Source organism: Electrona antarctica, assembly GCF_951216825.1.
Source record: "Electrona antarctica genome assembly, chromosome: 12".
NCBI classification, from domain to species: Eukaryota; Metazoa; Chordata; class Actinopteri; order Myctophiformes; family Myctophidae; genus Electrona; species Electrona antarctica.
Window position 1 is genome coordinate 29,705,514 of NC_136793.1, and position 16,798 is coordinate 29,722,311.

Consider the following 16,798-nt stretch of genomic DNA (forward strand, 5'->3'; position numbering starts at 1 on the left):
TTTTTTTCAAATCCTCAAAAATGATGGAAAACGGCATGCTATAGTATGCCGTTCTAGACCATGGGCTAGCCCATCGTCTCGGAGTGATTTTCGTCTTTTTTTGAAATCGTCAAAAATGATGAAAAACGGCATGCTATAGTATGCCGTCCGATATGGGCTATAGCCCATGGTCATAAATGATGAAAAACGAGGATTTGAAAAAAAGACGAAAATGACTCCGAGACAATGGGCTATAGCCCATGGTCTCGGAGTGATTTTCGTCTTTTTTTCAAATCCTCAAAAATGATGGAAAACGGCATGCTATAGTATGCCGTTCTAGACCATGGGCTAGCCCATCGTCTCGGAGTGATTTTCGTCTTTTTTTGAAATCGTCAAAAATGATGAAAAACGGCATGCTATAGTATGCCGTCCGATATGGGCTATAGCCCATGGTCATAAATGATGAAAAACGAGGATTTGAAAAAAAGACGAAAATGACTCCGAGACGATGGGCTATAGCCCATGGTCTCGGAGTGATTTTCGTCTTTTTTTCAAATCCTCAAAAATGATGGAAAACGGCATGCTATAGTATGCCGTTCGAGACCATGGGCTATAGCCCATCGTCTCGGAGTGATTTTCGTCTTTTTTTCAAATCCTCAAAAATGATGAAAAACCGCATGCTATAGTATGCCGTCCGATATGGGCTATAGCCCATGGTCATAAATGATGAAAAACGAGGATTTGAAAAAAATACGAAAATGACTCCGAGACGATGGGCTATAGCCCATGGTCTCGGAGTGATTTTCGTCTTTTTTTCAAATCCTCAAAAATGATGGAAAACGGCATGCTATAGTATGCCGTTCGAGACCATGGGCTATAGCCCATCGTCTCGGAGTGATTTTCGTCTTTTTTTCAAATCCTCAAAAATGATGAAAAACGGCATGCTATAGTATGCCGTCCGATATGGGCTATAGCCCATGGTCATGATGAAAAACGAGGATTCGAGAGCTCAGTGGATGGAGTGAATGGAGTTTCTAGGTGAATGAATTTTTGACGTGCCACTATCTGCCATTATAAATTTCTCAAATTTAAAGCACTATATTTCTAAAACTATGAAACATTTCAAAGATTCCTTTTCAGGCAAACATGTCCACTGTAAGATGAACCTAAATAGGTTTGAATGGGGATTCTAGGTGTAAGTATGTAGGACTAGTAGCATGCCAAAGTTTGTGCTATTGTCATTGAGAATGCATTGGGCGTTTAAGTTAAATAACTCAGAAACTACAAAACATTTCAGAGTAAAAAGTTCCAGCATGTGTGCCAGATTGAGGACGATCAAATATAAATAAAAAACAGTATCCTCAACATATATTTTGTTCCTTTAAAATAAAAGTCAGTACACCTCGTACCACACTACAGGTATAGGATGTAGTAGGATGTTTCCCCTGATCAGTGACAGGTATAGTAGAGGATGTAGTAGGATGTTTCCCCTGATCAGTGACAGGTATAGTAGAGGATGTAGTAGGATGTTTCCCCTGATCAGTGACAGGTATAGTAGAGGATGTAGTAGGATGTTTCCCCTGATCAGTGACAGGTATAGTAGAGGATGTAGTAGGATGTTTCCCCTGATCAGTGACAGGTATAGTAGAGGATGTAGTAGGATGTTTCCCCTGATCAGTGACAGGTATAGTAGAGGATGTAGTAGGATGTTTCCCCTGATCAGTGACAGGTATAGTAGAGGATGTAGTAGGATGTTTCCCCTGATCAGTGACAGGTATAGTATAGGATGTATTAGGATGTTTCCCCTGATCAGTGACAGGTATACAAAACTCTGATGCTGGCATTCAAAGCAACCAAAGGTATGGCTCCCCCATATCTTGCAAGCATGATTGAACCCTACAAACCCTCCCGCGCACTCAGATCAGCCAACGCAGGAAAGCTGGAAGTACCCTCACTAAAAACGCCGGGCCAACGCTCCACGCGTCCCAAACTCTTCTCCCTTCTGGTCCCAAAACTGTGGAATGCACTCCCCGTTGCAGTCAGAACTGCGGCATCACTCCCAATCTTCCGCCGTAGTCTGAAGACCCACCTTTTCAGACTCCATCATGGCCCATAGCACTTATCCTACCCCCTTAGATAGCACTTTTTAGACTTAGATAGCATTTGAAACTGACTTATAGCATGTCATGTAGACAGCACAATAATTGCATTGTATATAGTCATAGCACATCATAGTAGCCTACATATGTATAGCATAGTATAGTATATATGTATAGTTAATATGTATAGTGTCATTATATAGATATGTTCTAGTTACGTTCTTAGCTTACGCATGTTTCTTGATAAATGCATTTTATATATGTGATGTATTCCCATACTTTTGTTCCTGCCTAATGTAAGTCGCTCTGGATTAAGAGCGTCTGCTAAATGCCTAAATTGTAAATTGTAAATTGTAGGTATAGTAGAGGATGTAGTAGGGTGTTTCCCCTGATCAGTGACAGGTATAGTAGAGGATGTAGTAGGATGTTTCCCCTGATCAGTGACAGGTATAGTAGAGGATGTAGTAGGATGTTTCCCCATATCAGTGACAGGTATAGTAGAGGATGTAGTAGGATGTTTCCCCTGATCAGTGACAGGTATAGTAGAGGATGTAGTAGGATGTTTCCCCTGATCAGTGACAGGTATAGTAGAGGATGTAGTAGGATGTTTCCCCTGATCAGTGACAGGTATAGTAGAGGATGTAGTAGGATGTTTCCCCTGATCAGTGACAAGTATAGTAGAGGATGTAGTAGGATGTTTCCCCTGATCAGTGACAGGTATAGTAGAGGTCAAGCTTTGACCTCCTGTCGCTGTGCCTTCATACAGTAGGTGTTTCAGGGTCAGGATGTTTTTGCTAAAATATATGTTTTTTGCTGTTTTGACTTTTATAGGGACCAAACTGTCAGAAAATGATGGTACACAGTTATAGTGTGGTAGTCGAGTCCACCTAAAGCGAGTCCAAGTAAAGACCAAGTCCGAGGGGGTGGGGGGGGTGGGGGCGAGACCGAGTGTACTCCAAAAATGTACTTACGTACAGTACTTGTGTACTATGTCCACCACTGCAAGCTTGAATAATTTGACCAGTCTGATAATTATCAGCGGTCACTTGAAATACCTATCACAGTCTGTCACAGTCACAGTATAAGGGTTCGGATAAATTGAGAATCTTCACTCAGGTAGAACATAGGGTCACACTTTTTGATTGCCTGCAAATGTAGTCTTTCTTCCTTCACCTGCAGATGAAACATGGAGTCTGCTCCACATCATCATATAGTGTGATGCCCAATTTACTTTCACAAGTCACCTCCTCAACCCTGCTATAGTTCCCTCTGTCTTAGTGAAGGTCAGGGACGGATTAACCCCCACGAGGGCCCCTGGGCCGGTACGTTTTGCAGGGCCCCCATAGCACGCGTGCGTGCGACATTTTCATGATTTTCCGTGTTTTTATCATCTTTTTGACCTAAATTTAACTAAATGAATGGCCAATGAAGGGCCCCAGGAGCCCTTTTCAGGGCGTCAAATCTAATACCGCGCAATTTGTCCCTGGTGAAGGTGTAAGAGCAGACATCTCAATTGGAAATTGTTCAAGCTAACCTGCTGAGAGCAGGCGTCAACAGAAAGAATGAAACACCATGCTTTCTCAAGAAGTGTGATCTTCTGAGGTGGGAATGTTCACAGGTTTCTCAATTACTTTGAACAATGTATGTGACTGACAGGCTCCTGAGGTGACTTCATCTTGGACACAATATAGAGGTGGTTTTCAACCCTTTTCATATCAAGGTCCATTTTTTATTCGGCATTTGAGCCCCTCAGACCAAAAACTAAAGAATGGATAAGATAAGATTTTGTCCAAAATGCCATGCTGTATTGATGTGGACATCAGATGTTGGCAAACGTTGATCGAAATAACAATTATTCTAATCTACATGCTCTAATTGTGTTCTTGTAAATTATGTAATGCAGATAATAATTTAACTCTTGAGAGCGTAACATTAAACCAAATTTGGTTTAATTTTATTCAAATTAAAGATTAACCGCCACAAAAGGCATCTGCCGGCTCTGGACAATTGGCTTTGTCTGTGGGTATGTACAGGGTGCCATCAACAGCACACAGAGAATGGGGAACTATTGACATCTCCCCTGTAGTAACTCTGATGACCCCTAGGGGTCATGGGCCCCCTGTGGAAGTATTAGCTACTACTCATTTGTGTTATCAGAGCTACTTTTATTCTTCAATTTTGATCTAATTTGACGTTATTCTGGAACAGGAGCAGAGCGAGGAGAACTTATAGGCACAGGGGTCAGTCCGGGGGGACCCAGGTGAGGAAACACCCCTACCAAAAGTCAATAAAGATTATTCTGGACACACGTTTAAGAAATCAACTCAGAATGTTTTAAAACATACAAAACAATTCTAATATTATGAAAATCGGACATTAACTGGCTGGCATACTGTTCTGGGAGGTCCCAAATAGATGACTCCCCCCAGAAACGAGGTTGGGGTCCGGAAAATTTGAACCCCATCATTTTTTCATAGTTTGGACTCTATAGAACCAAGATCTGCAAAAAAAATCACAAAAATCCTACGGGCGCTGTTTTTTTGACGCCTCGTACCACACTATTAAGGGTTTCAAATTTGAAAGATGTAACTATATATAGGCCTATCTTCTGTCTGGCAAAACTTATTCATCATGCAATTGCATCCTCTTACACCTCAGAAATCTAAAATCTGACCAAACACATGGGCTCCCAGCCCCTAAAACCTATTACCTATATAGCCCAAGGTTGTAAAATCGTTGGTCAACTTGGTCACAAGTTTGCAAAATGAAAACACATTCACTCTCTCTCTCCCCCCCCAAAAAAGCTTAATTGTTACTACACAGTAGCATGATGAGGGCATTATTAAATGGAAAGATGAACATACTGACAATAATTAAAGAGATATATAACCAGATAACACGGCCACACATTTTCAGCATTGCTTATAAATATAATTTATTAATTGTCTTAAAAATTCTTTCTTACACTTTGTACATAAAACTTGACAATTAGAAGAGATGGAGAGGCGAGCATTTTGCACGATTGAGCAAGATTCATGAAGCGTGCCAGCATTAGCTAAAATGGACCAATACTACCCCACACTATACAAATAAGATCACCCCTGATAATAAAATAAAAATGCACTTACAAGCACAGCTCTAATTATAGACTTCTATCAGAATGGATGCCAAGTTTGCATAGTAGACACTGCTTTTACAAAAAGAAATTAAATAAAAACTTGAAACATACAAACTAGTATCTAACCGTACTGTTACTGTTTCATATTCAGAAATTTGCCAAATAAACTGTAGCTGACAGTACACAACTGTACACTGTGGATAGAAAAACAAATCTGTCTTTTTCCCCCCCCTTTTATTTTTTTACATACTTCGATTTCTCAACACTGCACTGTTCCATTTTCATGTTCCAATGTGTGACAACTCACCATGTTTAGGCTACATGCACTCTCCTCGATCTGTATAGACTAGTCTGTGAACTCAATATACTGCTGGTAAGATAGCAATGGCAATGATGATATCTTTGTTGCATTTGTACAGGAACACACAAATCAGATTTTCTTCAGTGTTTTATATTGGTTGACCTGGAGTGTTACTGTAGGTTTTAGAAGGCGTTTTTAGAATCTGCATGGCCTAAATGTGTAAAAGGAATAGTTCACCCGAAACATTCACCCCAAGCCATGAACATCAGTTACACATCCCATGAAGCCTTGAATTAATGGAGATGTTTTTGTTGCATTTCTGAACCAATAATTGATGACCAGGTCATCGAACAATAGGAGACTCAGTAGTAGGAGACTCCTACGTTTTTGATTTGCCTCATCAGACTCTCACACACTGCCTTGCTAGAGAGTACATTTGAAAACCTGCAAAATATCCACCCTACCTTTTGACCCCTTAAACCTGAGTGCAGTCTACTCTGTATGGATGTACAAAACATCTGATTCTTAAATTCATCTCTAATAATGGCTTTCTAAAGGAATGTGGGAAAGTGGGAAATAACTAAAATTCTGCATGGATTGCTCTCATTACAGCAGCCACAAGAAAATGAAACATTTGTGTGTGTTTGTTATGCGCCATTGACAATCTTTTGTGCCTGCGTAAACGAGAGTTCCGAGCTTTCGTTTTCTACCTGATGTCCTCCCTGGCATCTCCCCTACATGCCTGGCCTCCAGTTCCATGTCATATGGCGTCTCTCCATAATTCAGAACATAACAGTCTGTTCATATTCATTTCCACCATGTTCTGATAAGTATTGTACACTCATCAGAAATGTCCATAGAAAGCTCCAATTGTTGGGTCGTGTTTATTTTAAATACACTGCATTACCTTAAAGACCCATGAAATAAATAATAAGCCCAATGCAATGATTTAAAAACACTGGGGGTGTCAGTCTGAAAATATAAGGCCGCTTATTCATAAAGGTTTCGTCAGACAATAGTGTTAGACCTGCTATTTGTGGTTGATCCCACTCATCGCATATGTAAGTTGATCCTAGTCAAACCGCCAGTGTTCAGTCACACATACACATCATATAGGCCCTGTTAGATGTCTTCTCAATGTCTTAGTTTCCAACGCACCCTTTTATGTTTCTTTTTTCTTTTCTTTTTTTTTCTTTTTTCTTTTTTTACAAATGTACCACACAATAAAATATTAGTTGACGGCAGAACATCCTTTAACATCTATTTGGGGACTATTTAGATAAAGGGCAACATACCGATAAGTTACACTTTTTTCCATACAGTCCACAAGCTAGAATAAACATAAAAAAGTAAAATTATATTACAATAAACAAAAATGTACTGAAAATATAATGGCTTTCAGGACAAACGTGATATTCATGTATTTACAGTTTTGGGACAGGAAACATTTTAAATGCTGTTATTCTGTGATAGGGCACCAGATGGCGATAGTGACCAGTAAAAGTCTTTGTGACAAATCAAGGCAAAATTGCACGATAGGCCTGATAACCACACCTTGTGATGACAGAATACCAAAAAAACAAATACATACATTGAAACTGTATATAAACAACATTAAAACATGCCAATGTATGTTTGAAAGAATCACTGTATGGGTATACTGTATGTAGCTGTAAAGAATGAAACCAGCTGTATTTTACTCCTCCTCATAGCTAGTCTAATACAAGTACTACCTAATATGTTGTTCCCTATTTTCTTTCTTTTTTGCATCGTCTCTTTTCTCTGAGCTGGACCCTGTCAATTCTCAACAATCAGGTAGACTTTTAGGCGTGAGGGATTCATGGTTAATCAAAAGCATTGCCATGTCATGTCCATTTAAGGACTTCCCTTGACCCTGCATCCAGTATTTGCACTGCAGCATTGCCCAATAAGGCGAGCTGTAGTGAAACAAACAAAGCATATAAAAAGTGGGACTTATATACCTCTGTGGGTATACTGTATATTGTATAGGCTATACCTCTGTAGCTTCAAGACTATCTTTGCTGCATGGCAAAGACAACACAATTGCCAATTTGCTCATACATTTACATTTGTGACACAAAAGTCAGAAGCAGACCCAGTTATTGGTTGTTATTTTATAACCATTTTCTGTCAAATGTTGTCTGAATGTATGCCAATCAAGAAAGTATATTTTCAACAGCACATTGCTAAAAGAAATAGACAATTACACATGAGATATGTCCCAATGCTTTTACCATTGCAAGGTAAAATCTGTTTTTATCTGGTCAATTCAGTTCTTGGGAGAAAAATATAGTTTAGTCTAACCTCACGCTGCTGGCATAACCATTAATTAATTAATACTTATGTGTGATAGGAATGACTAACAGGAAGAAGCCAAGCTTAGGGTTGCTACTTTCTAGTCTAGCTCCTGCAGCGGAACTTGAATTAACCCTAGATAACTTGTCTTGTTTATTTTGTCTAGTCAGGGCCACAATTAGTCTCTGACTAACAGAATTCTGTTAGGACGAAATAATCCACACATATGGACAGCAGAATACACAGTGTTTCCTAGGAAACGATATAAATAGTAAACTGTACCAGTAAACACAAGGTACAGCTAAGACTCACAAGAGAGGTGAACGATTATCACAATCTCTTCTCTTTCTATGCCCTACTTCATTCTTACACAAGTTCACCTGCTGCTTTTGACAACATTTTCACCTTACATTTTCCTTTTGAAATTTGCTTTGCTCTTTTCATTTATATATAAAAAAGATCTGTCATTGATTATCATCCTCATATTATTATTATTCTCTCTCTCTCTTTCTCTCTCTCTCTCTCTCTCTCTCTCTCTCTCTCTCTCTCTCTCTCTCTCTCTCTCTCTCTCTCTGTCATTAGTTTGTCTCCTTTCACAATGCTCCAAATACCACAGAGGAACTCAAGGCCTCTCTCCATCTCCTTCCATTACTGTAATTAGTTTTTCGACAAGAGAACCGGGTTTAGTTTTCTTTCGTATCTTCCTTCTTTCAGACATGTTTGTTCCTTCTGTTTGTTCCTGATCGACTGACAGGCAGGGTTATCTGTCCTTCAGCATACGAGACACTATAACACCACGCGCATGCACGCACGCACGCACGCACGCACGCACGCACGCACGCACGCACGCACGCACGCACGCACGCACGCACACAAACACCTCCCACAGCAGTTCGTCTAGCTGGAGATGTTCTAGTTCTGTTTGTCATCACGATCACCATGGTATTTGAACACTCACTTACTATGGCGACAATCTTTTTTAATTTGTTTTTTTTTTTAGAACTGGCTTTGGTCCTCGATCTCTCCTTAAAGGACCACATGGTGTTTCGGTCCTCCTCGTTGTCTCGGGCACCCGGTGGTTGTCACGGTAACGGTAGCATAGCTGCGTCAGTGATCCAGCGCCATGGAGGCGAAGCTCCCGTCGTGGCGGCCCATCTCTTCCAGGACGGCAGCCAGCTCGTTGAGGTCGCCGTCGGGGAAGTGCTGGGCTTCCCACAGGTCCAGTATCACGCCCGTCGGACTGGACTTGGTGGCAAAGTAGTTCAGGTACCTGGGGGGAAATGGTGGGTGGGGCGACAGACGGGACAGGAAATGAGCCAAAATGAAACCCACGGACACACTGTGGCGGAGAGCGTGGTCGCAGTGCTGAGAGGAGACATTGCCATTCCCAGCCCTGTGTCACTTTAGCTTTTAACCACTTCAACCATTATTTTAAACTTTAGCTGTTGAAAGATAGCAGATCTACAAGTTCATAGCGTGGCACCGAGTGCCGCACAAAGAGTATGTAGATCTGCTATTCTTTCACAGCAAAGTTTTCAACTCATATCTTTACTTCTGGGGGGTCCCTGGAACAATACATTTTCAGATGGGGGCCAATTTCATATAATTTTGGGGCTCCTTGACATGAAAGTCAGTTTGAGAACCACTGATATAAAAAACATAGGTTTTTCAGAAAACTGACATGATTTTAGAAGACATTTGTAGAATCAGCCTCAGATCTTAAAGATGGAGTGCCACATTTTTTGTATTTTTCCAGTTTTTCAAGTGTCTATGAGGTGACAGTACTTCATTAGACACCCTGTACTGGAGTCGTTTTTATGTGCAATGGTGTATTAACTTTGTATTTAGGGTTTTTTCCTGGAGGCTGAACCCTTGACAGTCAAACGGGCCAATGATATAAACACTGATAGTGTGACTTATTACTATTGCACGCACACACGCACCTCCCCCTCAGTATATATTTCTGAGTGGTGCAAACCACTCCAACAACTGGCTTTGTACCCGTGTACCCGTGTTTGTTCGTACCAAAAAAACGAGCATGGTTGCTATGGTTAGCAACCAAAAAAACGAGCATGGTTGCTATGGTCACTGACATTACGTCAGACCACAGCTGATCAGGCTATATAAGACCCTGCACCACTCAGTTCACACGGGAGTGATTTTTTAAAATACGACAACCTCTGTGGGCGGAGCTGCCTGCCACATACACACGTGTGAACTGAACGGCGCGGTTTGCTGCTAATTGTGTGACAGATTTTCAAACAATCATTTCACACATTACCACACCACACATTACCAGTTCACAGCAGAGCAGAGTCAGCAGACGTCCAATTAGATTGTTTTTCGTTAGATTGGAACTTGGAAGTAAGTAAGTACATTTTATTTATAGAGCACGTTACAAAGTGCTGTACAGTGGTCAACAAGGTAAAACAATCATGTTAAAACAAGTGCATGAAACAAACAAACAACAATAGAAGGCAAAACATTGAAATGCAAATATGTCAAGTAAAAATACATCATAAAATAAAATGCTGACGAAATAAATACATTTTTAACAAGTTCTTAAAACCGTCGACAGACGGGGCAGGGCAGGGCGTTCTACAAAGTGGGGGCAACCACTGCAAATGCACGGTCCCCCTTAGTTTTGAGTCTAGTTGTCGGAATAGACAGAAGGCCTTTATCAGAGGACCTGAGAGATCTTATGTTTGGCTTTGCATGCAGTAGTTCGGAGATGTAAAGTGGAGCCTTATATGTTATTAAGAGAATTTTGAAATTTATCCTAGATTTGACGGACAACCAATGGAGTGCAGCAAGCACGGGAGTAATGTGAGATCTGCGGTTTGTGTTTGTGAGAATCCTGGCAGCTGTATTCTGTACTAGTTGAAGTTTATGGATTGAGGAGGAGCTGAGGGTGGTGTAGAGTCCATTACAATAGTCGAGGCAGGAGGAGATGAAAGCATGGATGATTTTTTTCTAGGTCTTGGGGAGTGAGGACTGGTTTGATTTTTAAGATGTTACGAAGGTGAAAGAAACAGGACTGGGTGACCTTCTTAACATGGGATTCCAGGTTCATGCGGTTGTCAAAGAGGACACCCAGATTTCTAGCGGAATCGTTTATATTGGATGCCAGTGGGCCTAGAGAGAGCCGAACGGCGTTGGTGATGCTTTCAGGGCCTATGATTAAGATCTCTGTTTAGTTGGAATTGAGCTGAAGGAAGTTTTGGGCCATCCAATTATTGATTGCTGTGAGACAGTCACGTAGGGTAGAGAGTTTATCGATGTCATTGTGCTTGAAAGAAAAATATAGCTGGTATGAGTGTCATCGGCGTAGCAATGATAGGCAACGCCTTCGAAACTATTTATCAGAGCACCAAGGGGTAGCATATAAAGGGAGAAAAACTGGACCCAGAATGGAACCGCCGTTGACATAACTGTCAACGGCGACAGCGACACTCCTCCCTGACAGATAGGAGGAGAACCAGTTTAAGCCCAGTCCACTTAACCCCACCCACTGATGGAGCCTCTGGAGGAGGATGGAGTGGTCAATTGTGTCGAACGCCGCAGTTAAATCCAGCAATAGTAATACTGTGCATTCACCGATATCAGACTTCATAATAATGTCATTTGAGACTCTAATCAGTGCAGTTTCAGTACTGTGTTTCTGGCGGAAACCAGACTGAAATTTGTCGAAAATATTGTTATGGTTGAGAAACTGAACTAGTTGGTTGCAGACAACCTTTTCCAAAATCTTGGAGATGAATGGGAGTTTAGAGATGGGCCTGTAATTACTGTGGATTAGCGGGTGAAGGTTTTTTTTTTTCAGGAGGGGTTGGATAATTGCATGTTTAAAGTTATCGGGTACACAACCAGAGGAGATAGAGCTGTTGATAATGGACAAAATATAGGGACTTAGGCTATTAAAAACTGATTTTAGAAGTGCAGTGGGGGGATAATGTCAACAGGACTAGAGGAGGGGTGCATGTGTGAGACAATAGGTAGAAGTTCCTCTAGGGAGATTGTACTAAAATGACAGAGTACGGGAACTGGAGGAGGGACTGGGCTGGGCAACTGTAGTGGTGGAAGGAAATGCTATGTTGGACCGTATATGGTTTACTTTATCTAGAAAAAATGATGAGAATAGCTCGCAGTCATTATCAGAGTATACAGGAATATGGGGAGGAGCGGGGTTAACCAAGGTGTTAATAACAGAAAAAAGAATTTTAGGTTTATTTTTATTTATGTCAATTAAATTGGAGAAGCAAGTAGATGTTCACGTTGGGTCCTCAGGATTAATCAAGGAAACCACAAACCAACCTTATACCTGCTCTGCTGTCCAGTTACTCTTGCTGTTCTCAAGGAGACAGGAGTTCAGGTTGTTTCTTTTATAATCACAGTGGTCGGGCTTTGATACAGAGTGTAGTGTCACAGTGTGCATTCTTATTGGCTGTTGTAGTATTATGTAGGTCCTAATACTTATACAAGGCTGTAAAGTCAATAATTAGAAGTATCTGTTGTGTCACGCTGGAAGTCAAGTTGCCATGTCTGGCTATTACAAGCGACTTGGGCTTGTTTTCATATAAGTAACTTGCAGGGGAGATGTGGTTGATTTGACCAATGGTTCATGTGAAGGATTAATATTAATATGTTGTTAAAAGGATTGGTGTTGTTGAAACGTTTTCATAAATATTCAAGGCAATTTCTGTGACTTGTTTTCGTGGACCTGGCTGCTTGTTTCTTTAAATCTGGCAACGAGACTTTTGCTGAAACTCAATGCAGTCAGAAGGAACGGCATATTCATGTTGTAAATTGAGTTTGATCAGAGCAATAGAAGAGTGGAGAGTCTTCTGTCCAGAGCATCATGTGCCTAGGGCAGAGCTGCAAGTGTTTTGTGTCAATAAAGGACAGTTTCAATGCCAGGGTGCTTAAATGATCTATCAAACTAATTGTTTCTGCTGTTAAACTATGATTTAATTGGATGATGAGATGAGCTGATTGTGACAATAGGGTCAATATAATTGGAGGAAATAAATAAATGATTAAAAAAGAATCAGAAAAAACAGGTCTGATATGGTATGGATTATAGGCCTATACATGGATAAATGGTGGCAGTATAAGTGCATAATGGTGCTTATCCAATATCTCAGTAATAGTGTTAACTTCTAACATTCACAAAAACATGAGTTTTTGTTACATTACAAACACCAATTTGTCATTTTGTAAAAAAAAAGGGCCTTTTATAAGGAGGGGGAGGAACTAGGACAAGTGGGTGGTCTTAAAGGAGGAGGCGGAGGGACTGGATTAGGTGGGTGGTGCTAAGGTTAAACTCACGCATACCTAATGAACTGGTGGGTGTGTCCACATAAAACCATAATTTTAACAAATACTGTACACTTTTATGAAAAAATTATACCTCCTTATATAACAATAACACCTGATGATCATGTTTAAGGGTGGAAGAAAATCACGGCACTCCATCTTTAAGGGGTTAAAACACAGAATAGAGAGAGGCTGCTCGTGGGAGACGGTGAAGAAGGGTCATGGTTAGCCTGGTTTTATTTTCGAGTTGAGCGCTTCCCGCAGCGAACATTTCTTGTTTATCGCATCCTCTTTTCTTTCTTTGTCAGTTTATTGGAACTGATTACAACCTTTTGTTCAACTTTATTCTGTGAGCGCACGCACACACGTACGTACGCACGCACGCACGCACGCACGCACGCACGCACGCACGCACGCACGCACACACGTACGCACGCACGCACGCACGCACGCACGCACGCACGCACGCACGCACGCACGCACGCACGCACGCACGCACGCACGCACGCACGCCAATCAAATCATCACTATGGGGTACACAAACACTCAACGCTAGGCATAGGAGAGGCTAGCGCCCCTCAAAAATCCCTGGGGAGATTGGTCTGGCACTCATCAGTTTGAATTAGATTTCACTCACCCCAGAGTTGTGGGTGACAAATCAGAGCCCACTATTCAAAGTGTTGCTATAGCTGTGACGTTAGAAACTGTTTGTAACCGCCCCTTGGAAATACATCTTCTACACGGAAGATATCTACGCAGTGAAATTAGTCTGGCCATGCCAACTACATTCCCATGTGCTACACTTATTATCTTTGCCGGAAATATCTGATCTACAAGCTCACAATGTGTCTCAAGCTTGTACTGCCAATGCCATTATCTCCAGAGTAGGGATGCCAGGGTTCAAGTGGATAACCTCAAGTTTAGCTTTGTGAAATGGTGATTATCCTCGTCTTTTTTTCTTTCTTTTTTTTAATATATTTTTCATCCCACGATTTTGTAACCCATTTTTCACCCCTGTGTCAATTATCTAATGTGATCCTGGGCTCTACACACCCGCCGCCAACCTAGTCCCCATATATGGGGGACATGGGGAGAGCAACGGACTTGAACTCATGCTTCCTTCATGCCTGAGTGTCCAAGTTGCTCATTTGCACCTGACAGGGGGGAGTTTCCCTGGTTGGACGTAGCGTGTGGAAGGAACACGTTATTCCAACCAGTTCCTTTCCCCTCCATCAGGCGCCCCGGCTGGCCAGGGGGAGGCAGTTTAGAGACCAGGATTGCTGCATGTTTTTTGTGAGGATACCTACCCTAGGGGACACGGGGAGAACAGGCGGAGGGACTGGATTAGGTGGGTGGTGCTAAGGTTAAACTCACGCATACCTAATGAACTGGTGGGTGTGTCCACATAAAACCATAATTTTAACAAATACTGTACACTTTTATGAAAAAATTATACCTCCTTATATAACAATAACACCTGATGATCATGTTTAAGGGTGGAAGAAAATCACGGCACTCCATCTTTAAGGGGTTAAAACACAGAATAGAGAGAGGCTGCTCGTGGGAGACGGTGAAGAAGGGTCATGGTTAGCCTGGTTTTATTTTTGAGTTGAGCGCTTCCCACAGCGAACATTTCTTGTTTATCGCATCAGCCAAATATATTCAGAGATTCTATCATTTTGTCAACGGTTTATGCTGGAATTCGAAAATGGAAGCAGATGATCCAATAAACTGACAAAGAAAGAAAAGAGGAGAAAGCAAGTACAGGATGAAGTGCACAGTGCAGATCTATTTCTGAAGCAGAATTGTTGTTTGTTGGAAGCACTTAGGAGTTTAGTGCCTTGCTCATAGACACTTTAACGCGATGCCGGGACTGAACCGGCAACCACTGTTGCCCCATAATCATCCACCAGTTGTATGCATGCATGTACAGTACATATCTGTCACTGATAAGTGATAATCACTTAAACCCGATCCCATCCCCCCCCCCAAAGAATCACACCCGTGTGAAGTGAGGGGCGCCGTTATCATTATACATCATCATACATCATCTCATCCTGGCCAATCAGAATTTGCGTCCTCACATCTCCATCTAACCCTTGCTCAGCCAATCAAATCATCGCTATGGGGTGCTAAGCCAATCAAATCATCACTATGGGGTACACAAACACTCAACGCTAGGCATAGGAGAGGCTAGCGCCCCTCAAAAATCCCTGGGGAGATTGCTCTGGCACTCCTCAGTTTGAATTAGATTTCACTCACCCCAGAGTTGTGGGTGACAAATCAGAGCCCACTATTCAAAGTGTTGCTATAGCTGTGACGTTAGAAACTGTTTGTAACCGCCCCTTGGAAATAAATCTTCTACACGGAAGATATCTACGCAGTGAAATTAGTCTGGCCATGCCAACTACATTCCCATGTGCTACCGGAAATATCTGATCTACAAGCTCACAATGTGTCTCAAGCTTGTACTGCCAATGCCATTATCTCCAGAGTAGGGATGCCAGGGTTCAAGTGGATAACCTCAAGTTTAGCTTTGTGAAATGGTGATTATCCTCGTCTTTTTTTCTTTCTTTTTTTAATATATTTTTTATCCCACGATTTTGTAACCCATTTTTCACCCCTGTGTCAATTATCTAATGTGATCCTGGGCTCTACACACCCTCCGCCAACCTAGTCCCCATATATGGGGGACATGGGGAGAGCAACGGACTTGAACTTATGCTTCCTTCATGCCTGAGTGTCCAAGTTTCTCCTTTGCACCTGACAGGGGGGAGTTTCCCTGGTTGGACGTAGCGCGTGGAAGGAACACGTTATTCCAACCAGTTCCTTTCCCCTCCATCAGGCGCCCTGCCCCGGCTGGCCAGGGGGAGGCAGTTTAGAGACCAGGATTACTGCATGTTTTTTGTGAGGGTACCTACCCTAGGGGACATGGGGAGAACATGCAAACTCCACACAGAAAGGCCCTTTCGCCAACCCCACCTCAGGTATGGGCACTGATGAAACAGAGGAGGAAACACGCCGCCAGCACCCACAGCGTCCCAAGCGGGAATCGAACCCAGGACCTTCTAGCTGTGAGGCGACAGCACTACCAACTGTGCCACCGTGCCCCCATTATCCTCATCTTAATCACTATAAGGATAAATATAACTATTGTTCACCATTGTCTTTGTTATACTTGTGGTCTGTGGAATTGTGGTCTAATCCACTTGACTTGATTTTTAAAATGATGTATAATGTAATTATGTAATTGTTACAGTGCTTGGTGTGAACAGCCGTTTAAAAAAATGACATGGCAATCCCCAGAGAAATGCTGTCAAACTAATTATCACACAAACAGAATAAAGCTCACATCAGGGTAAAAGATAAGCCGTGAATTAAAATAAATCCACTGTCTGCAGGCTGCAGAGCATGCTCTCACAAAAAGACTCAAAGGATAACTATTCTGCTGTCCAGAATTGATTCACAGCAACAGTCCAACAATTAAACCAACAAAGTGAATTTAGTAAAAATCCATTTTCAATTTGTTAGGGTTCACACAGATAGATATAAAGTGCCATTTCTGCACTTCTACCCTATTGTAAAGTGAACATCAAAACTCCAAAGGGACAGGAATGCAATTGGCGCGCGTGCATGTGTGCGTACACTCGTGCGTGCGCGTGTATGTGT

General features: G+C 41.8%; 1 protein-coding gene across 1 annotated transcript in view; it reads right to left on the reverse strand.

Moving 5' to 3' along the window:
- Positions 1 to 5,033: 5,033 nt before the first annotated feature.
- LOC306934372 (netrin receptor UNC5C-like) overlaps positions 5,034 to 16,798 on the reverse strand; it is a gene marked incomplete at its 5' end in the record, with an annotated part of 288,396 nt that continues 276,631 nt past the window's right edge. Inside the window, one exon of the mRNA XM_079516941.1 lies at positions 5,034 to 9,083. Within this exon, the coding sequence (XP_079373067.1) occupies positions 8,921 to 9,083 (163 nt within the window). The 3' untranslated portion in view covers positions 5,034 to 8,920. The remainder of the gene's footprint in view (positions 9,084 to 16,798) is intronic.